Raw genomic sequence first — 13,120 nt, 5'->3', positions numbered from 1 at the left:
CAAGGACCCTTTAATTTCGACTCTGTCCCGCGTCCCGGTGCACCTCTCCTCGGTCCCCACACAAGCACTGAGCCAAACAATCCGCAGTTACTAAGAGCAATCCCCTTTGCTTTTTCTGTTGCTCAGAGCCGACCACAGCTGTAACAGCCCTAGGCAATGCGCTCACTTTGCATTAGGCGCCGACTGTGTGCCACACGGCGCACGGTGGCGCTAGGGACGCGCAGACCTAAGGTCTGCCCAGAGGAGACCCTAGTGCCAACCAATCACTGAAGTCATGTGACTGCTGTCATGTGACTTTAGCGCTGCCCTAAAGCTAGGGACCGGCTCAACTACAGCCCCGGGCGGCAGCACAGGTGCCTAACTCTGCCTGGACTTAGAGGCGCGAACGCGGCTTGGCGTGGCGGGAGGGCGGGGCGGGGTCGGGCTCAGGGGACTTTGCGCCTTTGGGTGGAAGGGAAGCTCGGAAGATGCGGGCTTTGAAGGCGGGCCTGAAGAGCTGGGCTTTACCCCTGAGGGGCAGGGAGTGCTAGGGAAGAGTGTGACAGCATCATATCCGCCCAGATTAGATCACTCGGCTCTGGTGAGAACCGAGACAGAGGCAATGGGGAAGGAGGGGTGGGTTGAGTCAAGATCGCCTAGGCTTCCAACCAATAGATCTGGGTGCTGGCCTTGGAGAGGTCCGGTGTTGCATTGGGGCTCCACTGCCTTCTGGCTAGGCGACCCTGGCTGACGCAGGAGTCCTCTCTGAGCCTGTTTCTTCGTCTGTAAAATGAGTACCCCCTCCCCGGGTTTGTGTGTGTGTGTGTCTGTGTGTGTCTGTGTCTGTGTGTCTGTGTCTGTGTCTGTGTATGATATTACATAATGTTTAGCACTGGCACCTGGCACAGGGGAGCTTAGCAAATTGCCAAAGTAAAGAAAAAAAAAACTAAAAATAATGCTCATGCTGGTGAAGGTAGGGAAGGCAGCGGTGCCTTCCTGTGTTAATTTATCTTTCTGGAAAGCAATCTGAAAATTCTCTATCAAGACTCTTGAACGTGTTCTGCCCCTTGACCTGGTCCCCACTTGTAGGAATCTAGCCCAAGAAAATAATCAGAAACAAACCTTTTAAAAAACAGCAGGTTTTGGGGGCTTCCCTGGTGGCGCAGTGGTTGAGAATCTGCCTGCCAGTGCAGGGGACACGGGTTCGAGCCCTGGTCTGGGAAGATCCCACATGCCGTGGAGCAGCTGGGCCCGTGAGCCACAATTACTGAGCCTGCGCGTCTGGAGCCTGTGCTCCGCAACAAGAGAGGCCGGGATAGTGAGAAGCCCGCGCACCGCGATGAAGAGGGGCCCTCGCTTGCCACAACTAGAGAAAGCCCTCGCACAGGAACGAAGACCCAACACAGCCATAAAAATAAATTAAATAAAGTAATTAATTTAAAAAAAAAAGACAGCAGGTTTTGGGCTTCCCTGGTGGCACAGTGGTTAAGAATCCACCTGCCAATGCAGGGGACACAGGGTCGAGCCCTGGTCCGGGAAGATACCACATGCCACGAAGCAACTAAGCCCATGTGCCACAACTACTGAGCCTGTGCTCTAGAGCCCGTGAGCCACAACTACTGAGCCCACGTGCCACAACTACTGAGGCTGCGCACCTAGAGCCCATGCTCCGCGACAAGAGAAGCCACTGCAATGAGAAGCCCGCGCACCGCAACAAAGAGTAGCCCCTGCTTGCCGCAAGCAGAGAAAGCCCGCGCGCAGCAGCAAAGACCCAACGCAGCCAAAAATAAATAAATTAAATAAATTTATTTTTAAAAAAGACAGCAGGTTTCTGTGATAACCTATATGAGAAAAGCATCTAGAAAAGAATGAATATATGTATATGTATAACTGAGTCACTTTGCTGTATACCTGAAACTAACACAACATTATAAATCAACTATACTCCAATAAAATTAAAGTATACTTTTTTTAAAAAGCCAGCAGGTCGCTCACAGAAACATTATTTATAATAGCTATCTGGAAAATAATCAACTTGGAGAACAGCTAAATAAATCATGGTGTCTGCCTCTCAAGGAATAGCACACAGCCTTCAGAAAGTATGTCTTCAAAGGATATTTAAACACTCATGATATGATATGAATTGAAATCAGTAGGTTACAAAAGTGCATACACATTATGACCCCAGTTTTGGAAAGAATAAATGTGTGTAGTGGGCTCATGGGTGGGGGGCTGGGGGATTCACTTTCTCTCCTTTTTTACTAATTTGCTGTGACCAGTTGGATGACTTTATCATGGGGAGGGAGTGGACATTTTTTTCTTTTAATGTATATGACCTTGTGCTGCCTCCTTGAAGACCAGACTAGACTGTGGATGGAAACTCTCTGGGGACACTGTTTGGGGCTAGACTCGTGTTAATTGCTTTTAATCAGTGCCTTACAGGCAAAGCCCCCCAGTGAAGTATGTTCAGAGGGAGAAGAGAGGCCCCATCTCTCTGCATCCCAAAGTCTGACGATGTAGCATCACCTGGAGGCCTCATTCCTGCCTCTACTTTGAGATGCACCTTTATCATGAAATAGACTCATACTCATGTGGCTCTATGTCCAGACCTATTTGCTCCAGGAATCTACTTGTTTCTTCCCGTGATATCACATAGTGTGATTGTTACAGTTTTGGAATATATTTTAATGCCTAACAACACAAGCCCCTGATACTGTTATGTTTTTTAAAAATTTCTTGCCAATTCCCAATCATGTAAATTTTGGGGGGTAAGTTATAGAATGGTTTTTGTCAAACCTTCTCCCTCCCCCACCCATGCCAAAATCCCATCAGAATTTCGACTGGTGTTGCATGAAATGTGTTTAAGTTGGAGAAACACAGCCAATTTCATCCCAAGTTTTTCAGTTTAAGAATGAGGTAAACATCTCCATCTATTCAAGCACTGCGTTATGTTATGGTTTTGCAGGCTTCTTGATCTAACATCTGCGCGGTTTCTATAGTGGCTATTGTCGCTATTTTCCCAGTACACTTTCTAACCAGCTATTGATTATGGTGTCTTTATCCTGTAACCTGCTACTTCCTCCTCTTATTTCTGCCCTCAGTAATGTCATGTGCCCTTTGACAGTAGAAAGCAGCTGCTGAGTTTCCCCATGTCCTTGGGACACCAGCTCCGAGCCCTGTACATCATGGTTGCTTGGGGAAGGTTGATTAATGAGCAAACGAATGAACGAATGACTCCAGGATGCAGTTTCCTCCTTCCATTCTCAGGTTGGTGTTCATCGCAGCAGCTCTTCCCTTCTTGACATCTATGTCCATCACCGCACAGCAGCAAGTCCCATCAAGGCACCCAGCACAGCACACCAACGCAGGCTCACAGAGTATGCCCACAACCAGACGCCCACCTCAGAAACCCCAGGAATAGTCCGTGCTTAGCGACAGCTCCCGGTCATACTAGAGCAGAGAAAAATATAAGGCCATATGGTTATCATGTTGCCTCCCCAGTATCTGTCATCCACCTGTGCCTTTACCTATTATTAAGCAGGGTGAGGGAGAACAGAGAACAGAGGTGGGAGTGGCACGGTGGGCACAGCCTTGTTGCTGCCCCTACCTTCCAGAGTGACCTGGGGCAGGACCCCTCCCGACTTAGGATCTGAGTTTGGCCATCTCTGCTGGACAGGACTGGCTTGTGTGTAATACGGTCTCCCCACCGCTTACCAGGTTCAGCCACAGTGGCTGCCTTCTGTCCCCAAAGTAACTAAATGTCCCTTACCATGCTCCCCCCTCCTCTCACTCGTCACCAGGCCGATTCCTGTCCAGTCTTCCCAGCTCAATTCAAACATCACCTCTTCAGGAGGCCTTTCCTGATTGCCAGATATACCTTCAAAGCCCTCTGTCCACAGGGGGAATAATTGGGTAATCTGGGGCCCCCTGGGGCCTAGGATTTCCAGAAGCTGAGCCATCCAGGGATAGAGCTGACCCCCAATCCACACCTCCAGACCTAGCTCTGTCTCTCCTGGCTCATTTATGATCCCTTATCCTTCCCACCAAGAGGTGACATGCTTTGCTACCTTCATGAGGCTGAAGTTTCTTCAGACAGTACAACGGTAATAATGATTATAATTATACGAATCATAGTTCTAATGAGTCACTGTTTCAGGCACTGTTTTCATGTTTTACCTGAATTATTACATCACTGAATCCTCCTCACACAACCCTATGAATTAGGTAATAGTCTTATCCCCTTTTTACAGATGCAGAAACTGAGGGCCAGGGAGGTGAACTGACTTGCCCAAGGTCATTGGGTTAGACAGTGGTAGGGGTGGGATTAGAACACCAGGCAATCTAGCTTTGGAGCTGCGCCCTTGATCCTCAGCATACAAGGGATCTAGGCTTATGTTGTTCTTCCAGGCTTATAGGGAGCCCCTCATTGTAAGATGGGGCAGTGCAAGCACAGATGCCTGGACCATCGGTGCCCCAAAGCCCCTGGGAAATCTTGGTGCCCATCCCCCAGCCACACAGAGGAGGGCACTATGTGTGCCCCAGACTGGCCCAGATGCTTCTTCAGCAGTGACCTTGCCCCAGACATGGCCAGGTGTCTTGGCTTCATGCACCTGGTCTGCTTAGTTTGTCTTCTTCTCCCAGTGGGTCCGCATTCTAGCAGGATAAGTCCTGCATCTTATTAACCTCTTCATCCCCCTATGTCTTGCTTGAGGTCTGGCATGAAGTAGCCACTGATTAATACCTGCTGAAGAATAAATGAATGAATGAATCCAAAGGGCCAGACCCTGAGCAGACTTAGTGACTAAATATAATGGCTTGACCCAGGAGCTATAGGGTCAAGGCTGCGCAATAAGGCCATTGCACAATTCAATACAATCAGCATTTATTGAGCACCTGCTGTATGCCCAACAAAAACCCCATCAGAAGGGACTAGTGTTTTATTTCATGTGCATTAAAAGTGTATAGGTTGCAAGAGCTGGTGCAGTATAGGATATAAACATAGAAGCCCTGTGTCTCACCTACCTCCATTCACATCTTCACTCCATCACTTTCTGGCTTTGTGACCTCAGCCACATTCCTCTTTGTGCCTCAGTTGCCTCATCTGTCAAGGGGAACTAATAAGAACTTCTCCCTCCTGAGGGTGGAATCTCTCAGCACACCTGGCCCAGGGGGAAGTGCCCAGTGAGTGTTCCTGATACTGATCTGCAAGCATAGGTGGTGGTTACAGCTTCAGGGGCTCCAGAGAGAATTCTCCCTCGTTAGTGCTCAAAGTGGAGGGTCAAAGCCATTGCTAAGACTCTCATTTAACTCATTGGCCTTCTGGACCCCCAACTTCTCAGCACCCGGGAGAACCATCTCCAGTATCCCTCCTTCGGTCCTCACCAAGCCCTGTGGGAACAAAGACAGCGTAGACTTCAGGTTCGTTTCCTTTCTGATTCCATACCTTTGCTTATGCTGATTCCTCTGCCCAGAACATCAGCACTTCTCTATTCACACTCCCCCCAAGTGGCATTTTATCCATCCATTCTTCAAGCCCAGCACAGTCATTTTTAGCAGACCAGGGGACAAAACCAGAGCACTGCCATACAGTGGGAAATTATGCAGCCGTGAACAAGGAATGTGACCAAACTGTTCTTACGCTGAAAGACGTCAAAGACATACTGTTGCTAAAAAAGCAAGTTGCATATAATATGTATTAGAGCTCCAACTTTGATGTGCACCGGAATCTCCAAGGGCCCTTGGTTCTTGTTAAATGCAGGTTGTGATCCCACAGGTCATGAGTGAAGCCTGAGAGTCTGCATTTCTGACAAACTTGGGTTGATGCCCAGGCTGCTGGTCTGGCATGGGTGATACAGCAGTACAGGATTTATAGTATGATCCTATTTCTATAAAAACAAAATGAAACAAAATGAATATATATGGGATAAGCCAGAGAATAAACTCTAAGCTATAAGTAGTGGTTATTTCTGGGTGGGAGAATGACCAGAAGCTTTCAAACACTGTGTAAAGTCTGATTTTTACAATAAGTTTCCCTATTGTAATTAGGAAAAACAACCCAGCCATGATGGTGCTCTTCTAGGCAGACATCTGTAACCTGCACCCTCTTTCCAAATTAATGGCTCCAATTCAGGCTTCATCTCTGCCCTCTCTGGCTCTCAGAGCATAATAATGGGCTGGCTCAGAGCAGCTGCACAGGATGTGCGTCGTGTGTGACTGATGCACCAGCTATCTGGAAGGCTGTGATCAGCAGCAGCAGTTTGATAAGGGTCTCCTAGGTGCCAGGCCAGGGCCATGCCCTTCGCAGGCATTCCCACATTGGATAACTGAGGCTCCAAGATGTGGAGGGACCTGGATCACACAGCTCGTCTGAGACCCAGGCCTGGCTCCTGGGATGGGATCCGCTTATTCCCCTCTGCCTGCCTGGGAAATTCCTCCCCTAGATGTCCACATGAGCTGCTCCCTCACTTCCTTCAGGTCTCTGCTCAAATTTTTACCTTACCAGAGTCCTCCTCTGACCACTCTATACAAAATAGCAACACTACCCCCTCCTCCAACTTCCCCAGCTTTCTTGCTTTCCAAAGCACTCATCACCATCTGACAGTCATATTTATTGGCTTATTTGTGCTTTGTTCTTCTTTTTCCACTAGACTCTAAGCCACATGTGGGTAAGGGCTTTATCCATTTTGCTCATTGCTTTATCTCTGGGGTCTAGCATAGCTCCTGGCTTAATAAATATGCATTAAATGGGTGAATGCACAACAGTCTCCAATTCACAGGCCACTGATCTCCCAGCAGTGCCCCCACTCTGTTCACAGACAGAGTGACCTGCTAATCCCCAGTAGCACAGGGTAGGCTGGCCTTTCTTTCCAGCCTTGTGGGGAGTCCAAATTAGGTTCCTTAAATGCAGAGGTGGATGGCTAGGCCTGGGGCCCCATGGTCTCTCCATGCGAAAAGGATAAACAGGGTAGGGTTGTAGGAGTCCTGGATTCAGATCCCACTGTTTTACCACCACCCTGATGGTTTGGGGAAAAGACTGTCACTCTCCAGGACAAGAAGTCCCAACTGTCCCAAGAAGGCCCTTCCAAGCGTCAGGGGCTTTGTACTTGCCGTTCATTTGGCCTGGCTGGCTCCTTCTCAACATCTAGGTCTCTTCTCAAATGTCACCTCCTCAGAGAACCCCCCTAACCTCCCAGGCTAAAGAGGACTCTGCACCCACACAGGTACCTCTCTTCACACCCCATGTTTATTTCTCCCATCACTATTAGTATAAACTATTTTCACTTTTACTGTTTCATTTATCTGTTTATTCATTTACTGTCTGTCTCCACTGTAAGATCTATGAGGGAAGATCTTGTTCTTGTTCTTGTTTACTGTTGTATCTCCAACTGTCTGTCTTGTTTACTGTTGTATCTCCAGCGCCTAGAACAGGGTCTGGCTTATAGTAGGTGCTCAGTAAATATTTGTTGAATTAATGTTCTATATCTTCTCCTTCTAGAAACAGGGAAACTGAGGCCCAAAGGCGGGAAGGGAAATGCCGGAGATAAATTAGCCACAACCTAGAGTAGAAGGCAGTGAGGGCAAGTGGAACTGAAGGTCAGGAGACTATGACCGTGGAGGAGGCCCGTGTCTCCAAGCCTCAGTTTCCTCATCTGTACGATGGAGTGAGGCAGTCATGACCACTATCCGAGGGGCCTGGTACTAACGGTACCTAGTACCTAGGAGACCGTGACCATTTCCAGGAATGATATCTGCGGTGCAGCATCTGCGCTTCCCCCAGACACGGCTCGAGCTCCCCAAAAGCCGCAGAAGGAGAAAACTACAGTCCCCATAGTGCCACGGGCGGCGCCTGCGCATGGCTGCCGGCCCGGAGGGCTGCGGGCGCCCTCTAGCGGTACTCTGGCGCAGCGCTCCGCTCCGATCCCCGAGGGGCGGAGGGCCCGCGGCGCAGGCAGTCTGAGCGCGCGGCTGCCGCGGCGGAGCCAAAGCCGGGAGCCCAAGCGGCCGCCGGATCGCAGCCCGCGGGGCCAGCCGCAACCATGGGCAACCGTGGCATGGAGGATCTCATCCCGCTGGTCAACCGGCTGCAGGATGCCTTCTCCGCCATCGGCCAGAACGCGGACCTCGACCTGCCGCAGATCGCCGTGGTGGGCGGCCAGAGCGCCGGCAAGAGCTCGGTACTCGAGAATTTCGTAGGCAGGTAGGAGCGGCGCGCCCCTGAACTCGGACTCCCCCCGCCCAGGTCCTCCGGGCCTCGCCACCCGGCCCCGACGGCAGCCCCTGGCGCTGCACCGCGGAAGGCGCGCCCCCCGCTTCCAGCCAGAAGGAGGCGGCCCACCCCCGCCACGAGAGCCCCTCAGGGGCGCAGCGCCCCCGGCTTGTCCGCAAACGTCAAGCCAGCGGCCACGGGATCACGCCCCCCTCCTCAGCCCCATCCTTTGGGGAAGACAGCGAGACCCTGGCAAAGGGCTGTACCCCCAACCCCCCTTGGGTACTGAGGGGCCTGCATTACTCAGCTCCTCCCTTCGGCTCTGGGGGTTTCTTGAGGCGGGCAGCATCCCTGGGGCAGTGCCCCCAACCCCAGGCCCTACGGAGGACAGCTCCCTCCTCTCATGGGAATTCCCGGACCGTGGCAGGGGACACCCCCCCCCCTCCGCCATAGCCCCTGGGAGAGGACATAGCCCCGTGGGCATCGGGGATCAGACGCAGCCTCCCCCCGTCACACACACACCTCTGCGGCTCCAGCCGCCATCCGTGCGCAGCGCGGAAGAGGGGGGCGGCGCGGGTTGCAGGATGAGGAAGAGGACGGGGTGGGGGAGAAACCGCTTCTGATCCTCTACTGAGCAGCCGGCCCCTTGCCCCGCCGCCGCCCCTGGGTGGGGGCACCTGTCAATGTCGTTCTCCCCTTGGCCTAGCAGAGGGATTGTAATGGAGGGAGAAGGCGGCGGAGGGCAGAGATGACTAAGACAGGGAGGCAGGATGGCGGGGAGGGGGGAGCCATTTGCACAACCTAATCCCCCTCCTGGCTCTGATCCCACAAGGCGCTGGGAGGGCCGGGTGGCAAGGAGTCGGGGGCAACCACAAAGACAAAGGGTGTCCTGGGTTTAGGGAGGCAGGCAGGGTCGTGACCCCCACCCCAGGGTCCCCCAAGAAAGGGGAGGCAGAGATGCCTTTTCGAGTGCTGAGAAGGAGAGAGAGAGGATGGCGCTCTCAGCCCGGTGCTGGAGACCGAGTGCGGGCTGGGCGGACTGAGGGGGGGCGGGAGAATTGACACTGACCGGCCCACTGTGTCATCTCCCTCCCTCGCCTTCTTCAGAAACCCTAGCTTTGTGCCAATGACCTTCATGGCTAAAGAAGCAAACGACATGAGGGAGAGGGAGGCAGGTAGAGGCTTCCGCCCTCAGAGGGACAGCAGTTCCGGGAGAGACATCCTGGGTCCAAGCCAGCTTCTGCTGTGAAACCTCAGGCGAGTCACTGCCCTCTCAGAGCCTCAGTTTCCCCATCTCTAATATGGACAGTTGGACCGGATGGTTTTTCCTGCCCCACAAATGACCTGGGAAGCCCAGTGTCAACCCCAGGGATGAGAGGGAAGGATCCTGCCTGGAGCTATGAATCTGGGGGGGGCGGCCAGGCCCATCTGGTCAGCAGAGGGGGACGCCGTCTGTCTCCCAGGGCCGGGCTCCCAAAGAACCCCCCTCCTAGTCATGTGACCCCCCCAGAGCAGCAGAGGCACAGGCAAGAGACACACAGATGGTCCCCGTCCCTACGCCTGGCTGTCAGAGTGAGGGGGTGGGAGGACCCTGGAGACAATAAAGCCCCGGGGTCTCCGTGCTTTATATGGCACTCGTGGACATCCAGCACTTTCCAGTGTACAAACCATAGGCCTGCCTTTCATCCATTGAACATCTGCTGAACGCCTGCTCTGTGCCTGCTGCGTGCCTGCTGCATGCTCTGGGCAGGGGTCACAGAGGGGAAGGTGACCCCAGGTCCCATCTGCTGGGCCCTTCCCATGTGCCCCATGCCATGCAATATGGGATGGGTCACAACAGCCCCATGAGGCAGGTACCATGATGCCCGTCCTGCAGGTGAGGAAACTGAGACACTGAGGTTAGAGGCCATGTCCAAGGTCACAGGGCCAGGAAGGACAGAATCTATTAGACTCCAATCTGGAGCCTGCACAGCCTCTAAGAGCCCAGCTCTGCACTGAGCAAAGGGACGTGCAGGGGTGTGGACCCCCATTTTCCCCATCTGAGTGATGGGCAGACTGACAGCTGCTGCCCTGCCTTCCTGAGACTGTGGCCGTGGGGCTCCAGTGAATTCATGGGTGTAAAAGCCCCCTTTTGTAAACACGTGGGAGGGAGGTGTTGATTGTCAGTTAGGTTTGGGGCCTGCATGTGCCAGGACAGACCAGGCCCCTGCCGTTTCGGAGTTCACTGTCCAGCAGAGAGAGGTGCCAGTAAGTAGACAGCACAGCAGGCCAGCCTGGTCACAGCTGATTTCGGCAACTGTTTGCTTGTTGAGTGGTGGAGTGAGATGTGGATTCTGCCCCAGGAGGCCTGGGCCCTCTCGCAACCCAATACCCTTTGACTGTGGCCCTGCAGGAGGATGCAGGGGTGTACAGGGGCAGAGCAGGGGTCACTGGGCCTGAGGCGGAGGAGTGAGCAGGGAAGCATTACTTGATCCTCATGAAAGCTAGTGAGGAGGCCGGTGTTGGAGTGCAGTCGGGAAACTGAGGTTCACCGGGGGCCCCCAGCCAGCCCTGCCTGCTCCGTCATGGGTCCCAACCTCTCTACCTAGGACTTGGTCCCCAGACCCATAAGCATGGTAACAGTGGCTCTGCCTCCTGGGGCTTCCCGGAAGTCAACCCCCCATGGAGAGGAAGTGGAAAATACAACAGAGGAAGCAGAGATTGCTCCAGGCCAGCCCGGGCTCCCGGGCAAACAGGAGGACCCTGTTGTCAGCTCTGCAATGGAGGTGACCCAAGCAGCTGCCCAGGACCCCGCTAGGACTGGTCTGGGTCTATGCTATTTCTTTGTCCCCCTTTTACAGAAGGGAAAACTGAGGCTGATTCACTGAGCCATTCAGCAGATATATGAAGAAGAAAACTGGGGAATGGGGTCAATGCTGGGAGGGAAAAGGGCCACTTTCCACAGGGAGGTCAGAGAAGGTCTCTAGGAGGTGGTGGCATCTGAGAGGAGAACTGAGGGATGAGAAACCACGTGACTATCTGGGGAGAGCATTCTAGGCAGAGGGAACAGCAAATGCAAAGGCCTTGGGGCAGTAATGAATTTGGTGTGTTTGAAGAACAGAAAGGAAGCACTGGGGCTGGTGTTTTGTGAGCAAGGCGGACACAGCATCGGGGAGTAGGCTGGGGCTAGATCTACAAGGCCCTCAGATTATGCTGAGGAGCTGGGTTTGTTTTCATTATTATCAGAAGCTTTTAAGTAATGGAGTGACTTGAGCTGATTCCAGCAAGTATGTGACTTGGGAAGGGGGGCAGGAGACAGATGAGGAGGTTGCTGCGGTGGGCAGAGGTGGCAGGGCCTGGACCAGGGCTTTAGCAGAGAGAGGAGGAGACCTGTGGGGTTCAGGATGTATTTTGGAGGAAAGTCCCACAAAACCTGCTGGTGGATGGGATGTGGAAGGTGAGGAAAGAAGAATCCAAGATGACTTCCGCACCTTTGACCCCAGGTGGGTGTTGGCGCCATTAACAGAGTAGGGACGAGCCAGTTGGGGGGCTGGGGGTAAGATCAGGAGTTTGGTTTTGAACTCTTTGAGTCTGAGATGTCAGGTGGGCAGTGTGGTGATGCAAGTCGGAAGCTCAGGGGGAAGGCTGGCTGGAAATATAAATTTGGAAGAGATGGGATGTAAACCCGTGAGCATAGATGAGATCATCTTGGGGGTAGGTGCAGACAGAGGAGTGTGCGTGGGCCCCAGGACACCCCAGCATTTTGTGAGCGGATGTCTGGTGCCCTAGGTTTCCCTTTGTCTGCCCCCAGCTGCGTGCCCCCTCCCCACAATACCCATCCGGCGTCAAGTCTGGTGTCCTGGGATAGACTTCCAGCCTCCGACGCCCCTGGCCTTGCTCACCCAGGCATGCTGACATTTGGGCAGTGCCCACCTTCCCTCCCGTTTGGCCCCTGGGGAGGCCAAGGCCAGTGGGAGTGTGGCAGAGGGGCTGAGCGCTCAGGCTCTGGAATCAGACCTGGGTTTGTAGCTTACCTCTGCCACTTACAAGCTGGGCAACATTGGGCATGTTTCTTAAACCCTGCTCGGCTGCTATTTCCTCATCTGTAAAATGGGGATAATAATAGCACCTCCCTCACGGGATTGTGGCGAGTGTTGACGTCATACCTGTGAAGCACTCGGGGTAAGGTCTGGCACAGAGGATGCACCCATTCTGTTCCTGCCTGGGCATAGGTACCAGCTGGGAGGAGGGCCAGGGTGAGGGTGGAGGTGGGAGAATCTCCTCTAGCCAGGGTAGCGAAGGGAGCCTGGGGAGTGAGCCTCTGCCCAGAGCCCCCGGGCAGCCTGGGGGTAGTGTTTTGGGTTTCCCTGGTGACTCTGCCTACCCCTGCTCAGGCTCCCTGCCTCCTACCAATCCCCTTGCCCCTTCCTCTGCATTCGCGTCCCAGCACAGACTTGTGCTGGTCTCTGGCGTCAGAGAGCCCAGCCTCTCCCTTGGTCAGCCCCAGCTCCTGCCATGGGGGACAGCTCACTCCCCACTACTAAGATCTGTCGCTTCCTCTGAACACCTCGGGCTACATCTTAGTGGTCCCATTTCCCAGGTTTGGAGGCTGAGGCCAAAGATGATTAGGGGATAATTGAGACATCAAAAGTAGAAAGTCACTGACTGGAGGGGGCAGAGAGAACTGACATCTCCTTGGCACTTGCAGCGTGCCAGGCCCTAAGGATACAGCTCTGAAGAAGCCAGACCCACCCCTATTCTGGGGGAGGGGGGGCTGCGGGGGAGGGAGCTCACAGCTGAGCAGGACAGACAGACGCTACATCACACAAAGAGCTCTTCTGTTGTGTGTTGGAAAAAGGGTACCAGGAGCCTCGATTTTGAAGGGAGGGGAGTCGTCAGGGGGCCAGGGAAGGCATTTGAGCATTTAAGTCTGGGCCTGAACAAAAATAGGACTTG

General features: G+C 53.4%; 1 protein-coding gene and 1 long non-coding RNA gene across 15 annotated transcripts in view; one reads left to right on the top strand and one right to left on the bottom strand.

The window, feature by feature from the left end:
• Positions 1–1,961: 1,961 nt before the first annotated feature.
• LOC137770829 (uncharacterized) lies at positions 1,962–8,881 on the bottom strand. Of its 2 annotated transcripts, XR_011075244.1 has the most exons (4): positions 8,708–8,881; positions 5,002–5,864; positions 4,590–4,723; positions 1,962–3,429 (listed from the first exon to the last, which is right to left on the bottom strand). It is a non-coding gene; the product is annotated as an uncharacterized lncRNA (long non-coding RNA). The 2 variants fall into 2 exon arrangements; XR_011075245.1 differs by lacking the exon at positions 4,590–4,723.
• The window catches only part of DNM1 (dynamin 1), a 45,589-nt gene continuing 40,377 nt past the window's right edge, over positions 7,909–13,120 (top strand). For all 13 annotated transcript variants that reach the window (XR_011075243.1, XR_011075242.1, XM_068553809.1 and 10 more), the window contains exon 1: positions 7,909–8,176. Coding sequence is in view for 11 of the 13 variants with exons in the window: in XM_068553809.1 (XP_068409910.1) it covers positions 8,016–8,176 (161 nt within the window). In the remaining 2 variants the exon portion in view is untranslated. The remainder of the gene's footprint in view (positions 8,177–13,120) is intronic.

This window comes from Eschrichtius robustus, chromosome 10 (genome assembly GCF_028021215.1).
Source record: "Eschrichtius robustus isolate mEscRob2 chromosome 10, mEscRob2.pri, whole genome shotgun sequence".
Taxonomy (NCBI): Eukaryota; Metazoa; Chordata; class Mammalia; order Artiodactyla; family Eschrichtiidae; genus Eschrichtius; species Eschrichtius robustus.
This window is presented reverse-complemented; position numbering and strand designations above follow the sequence as displayed.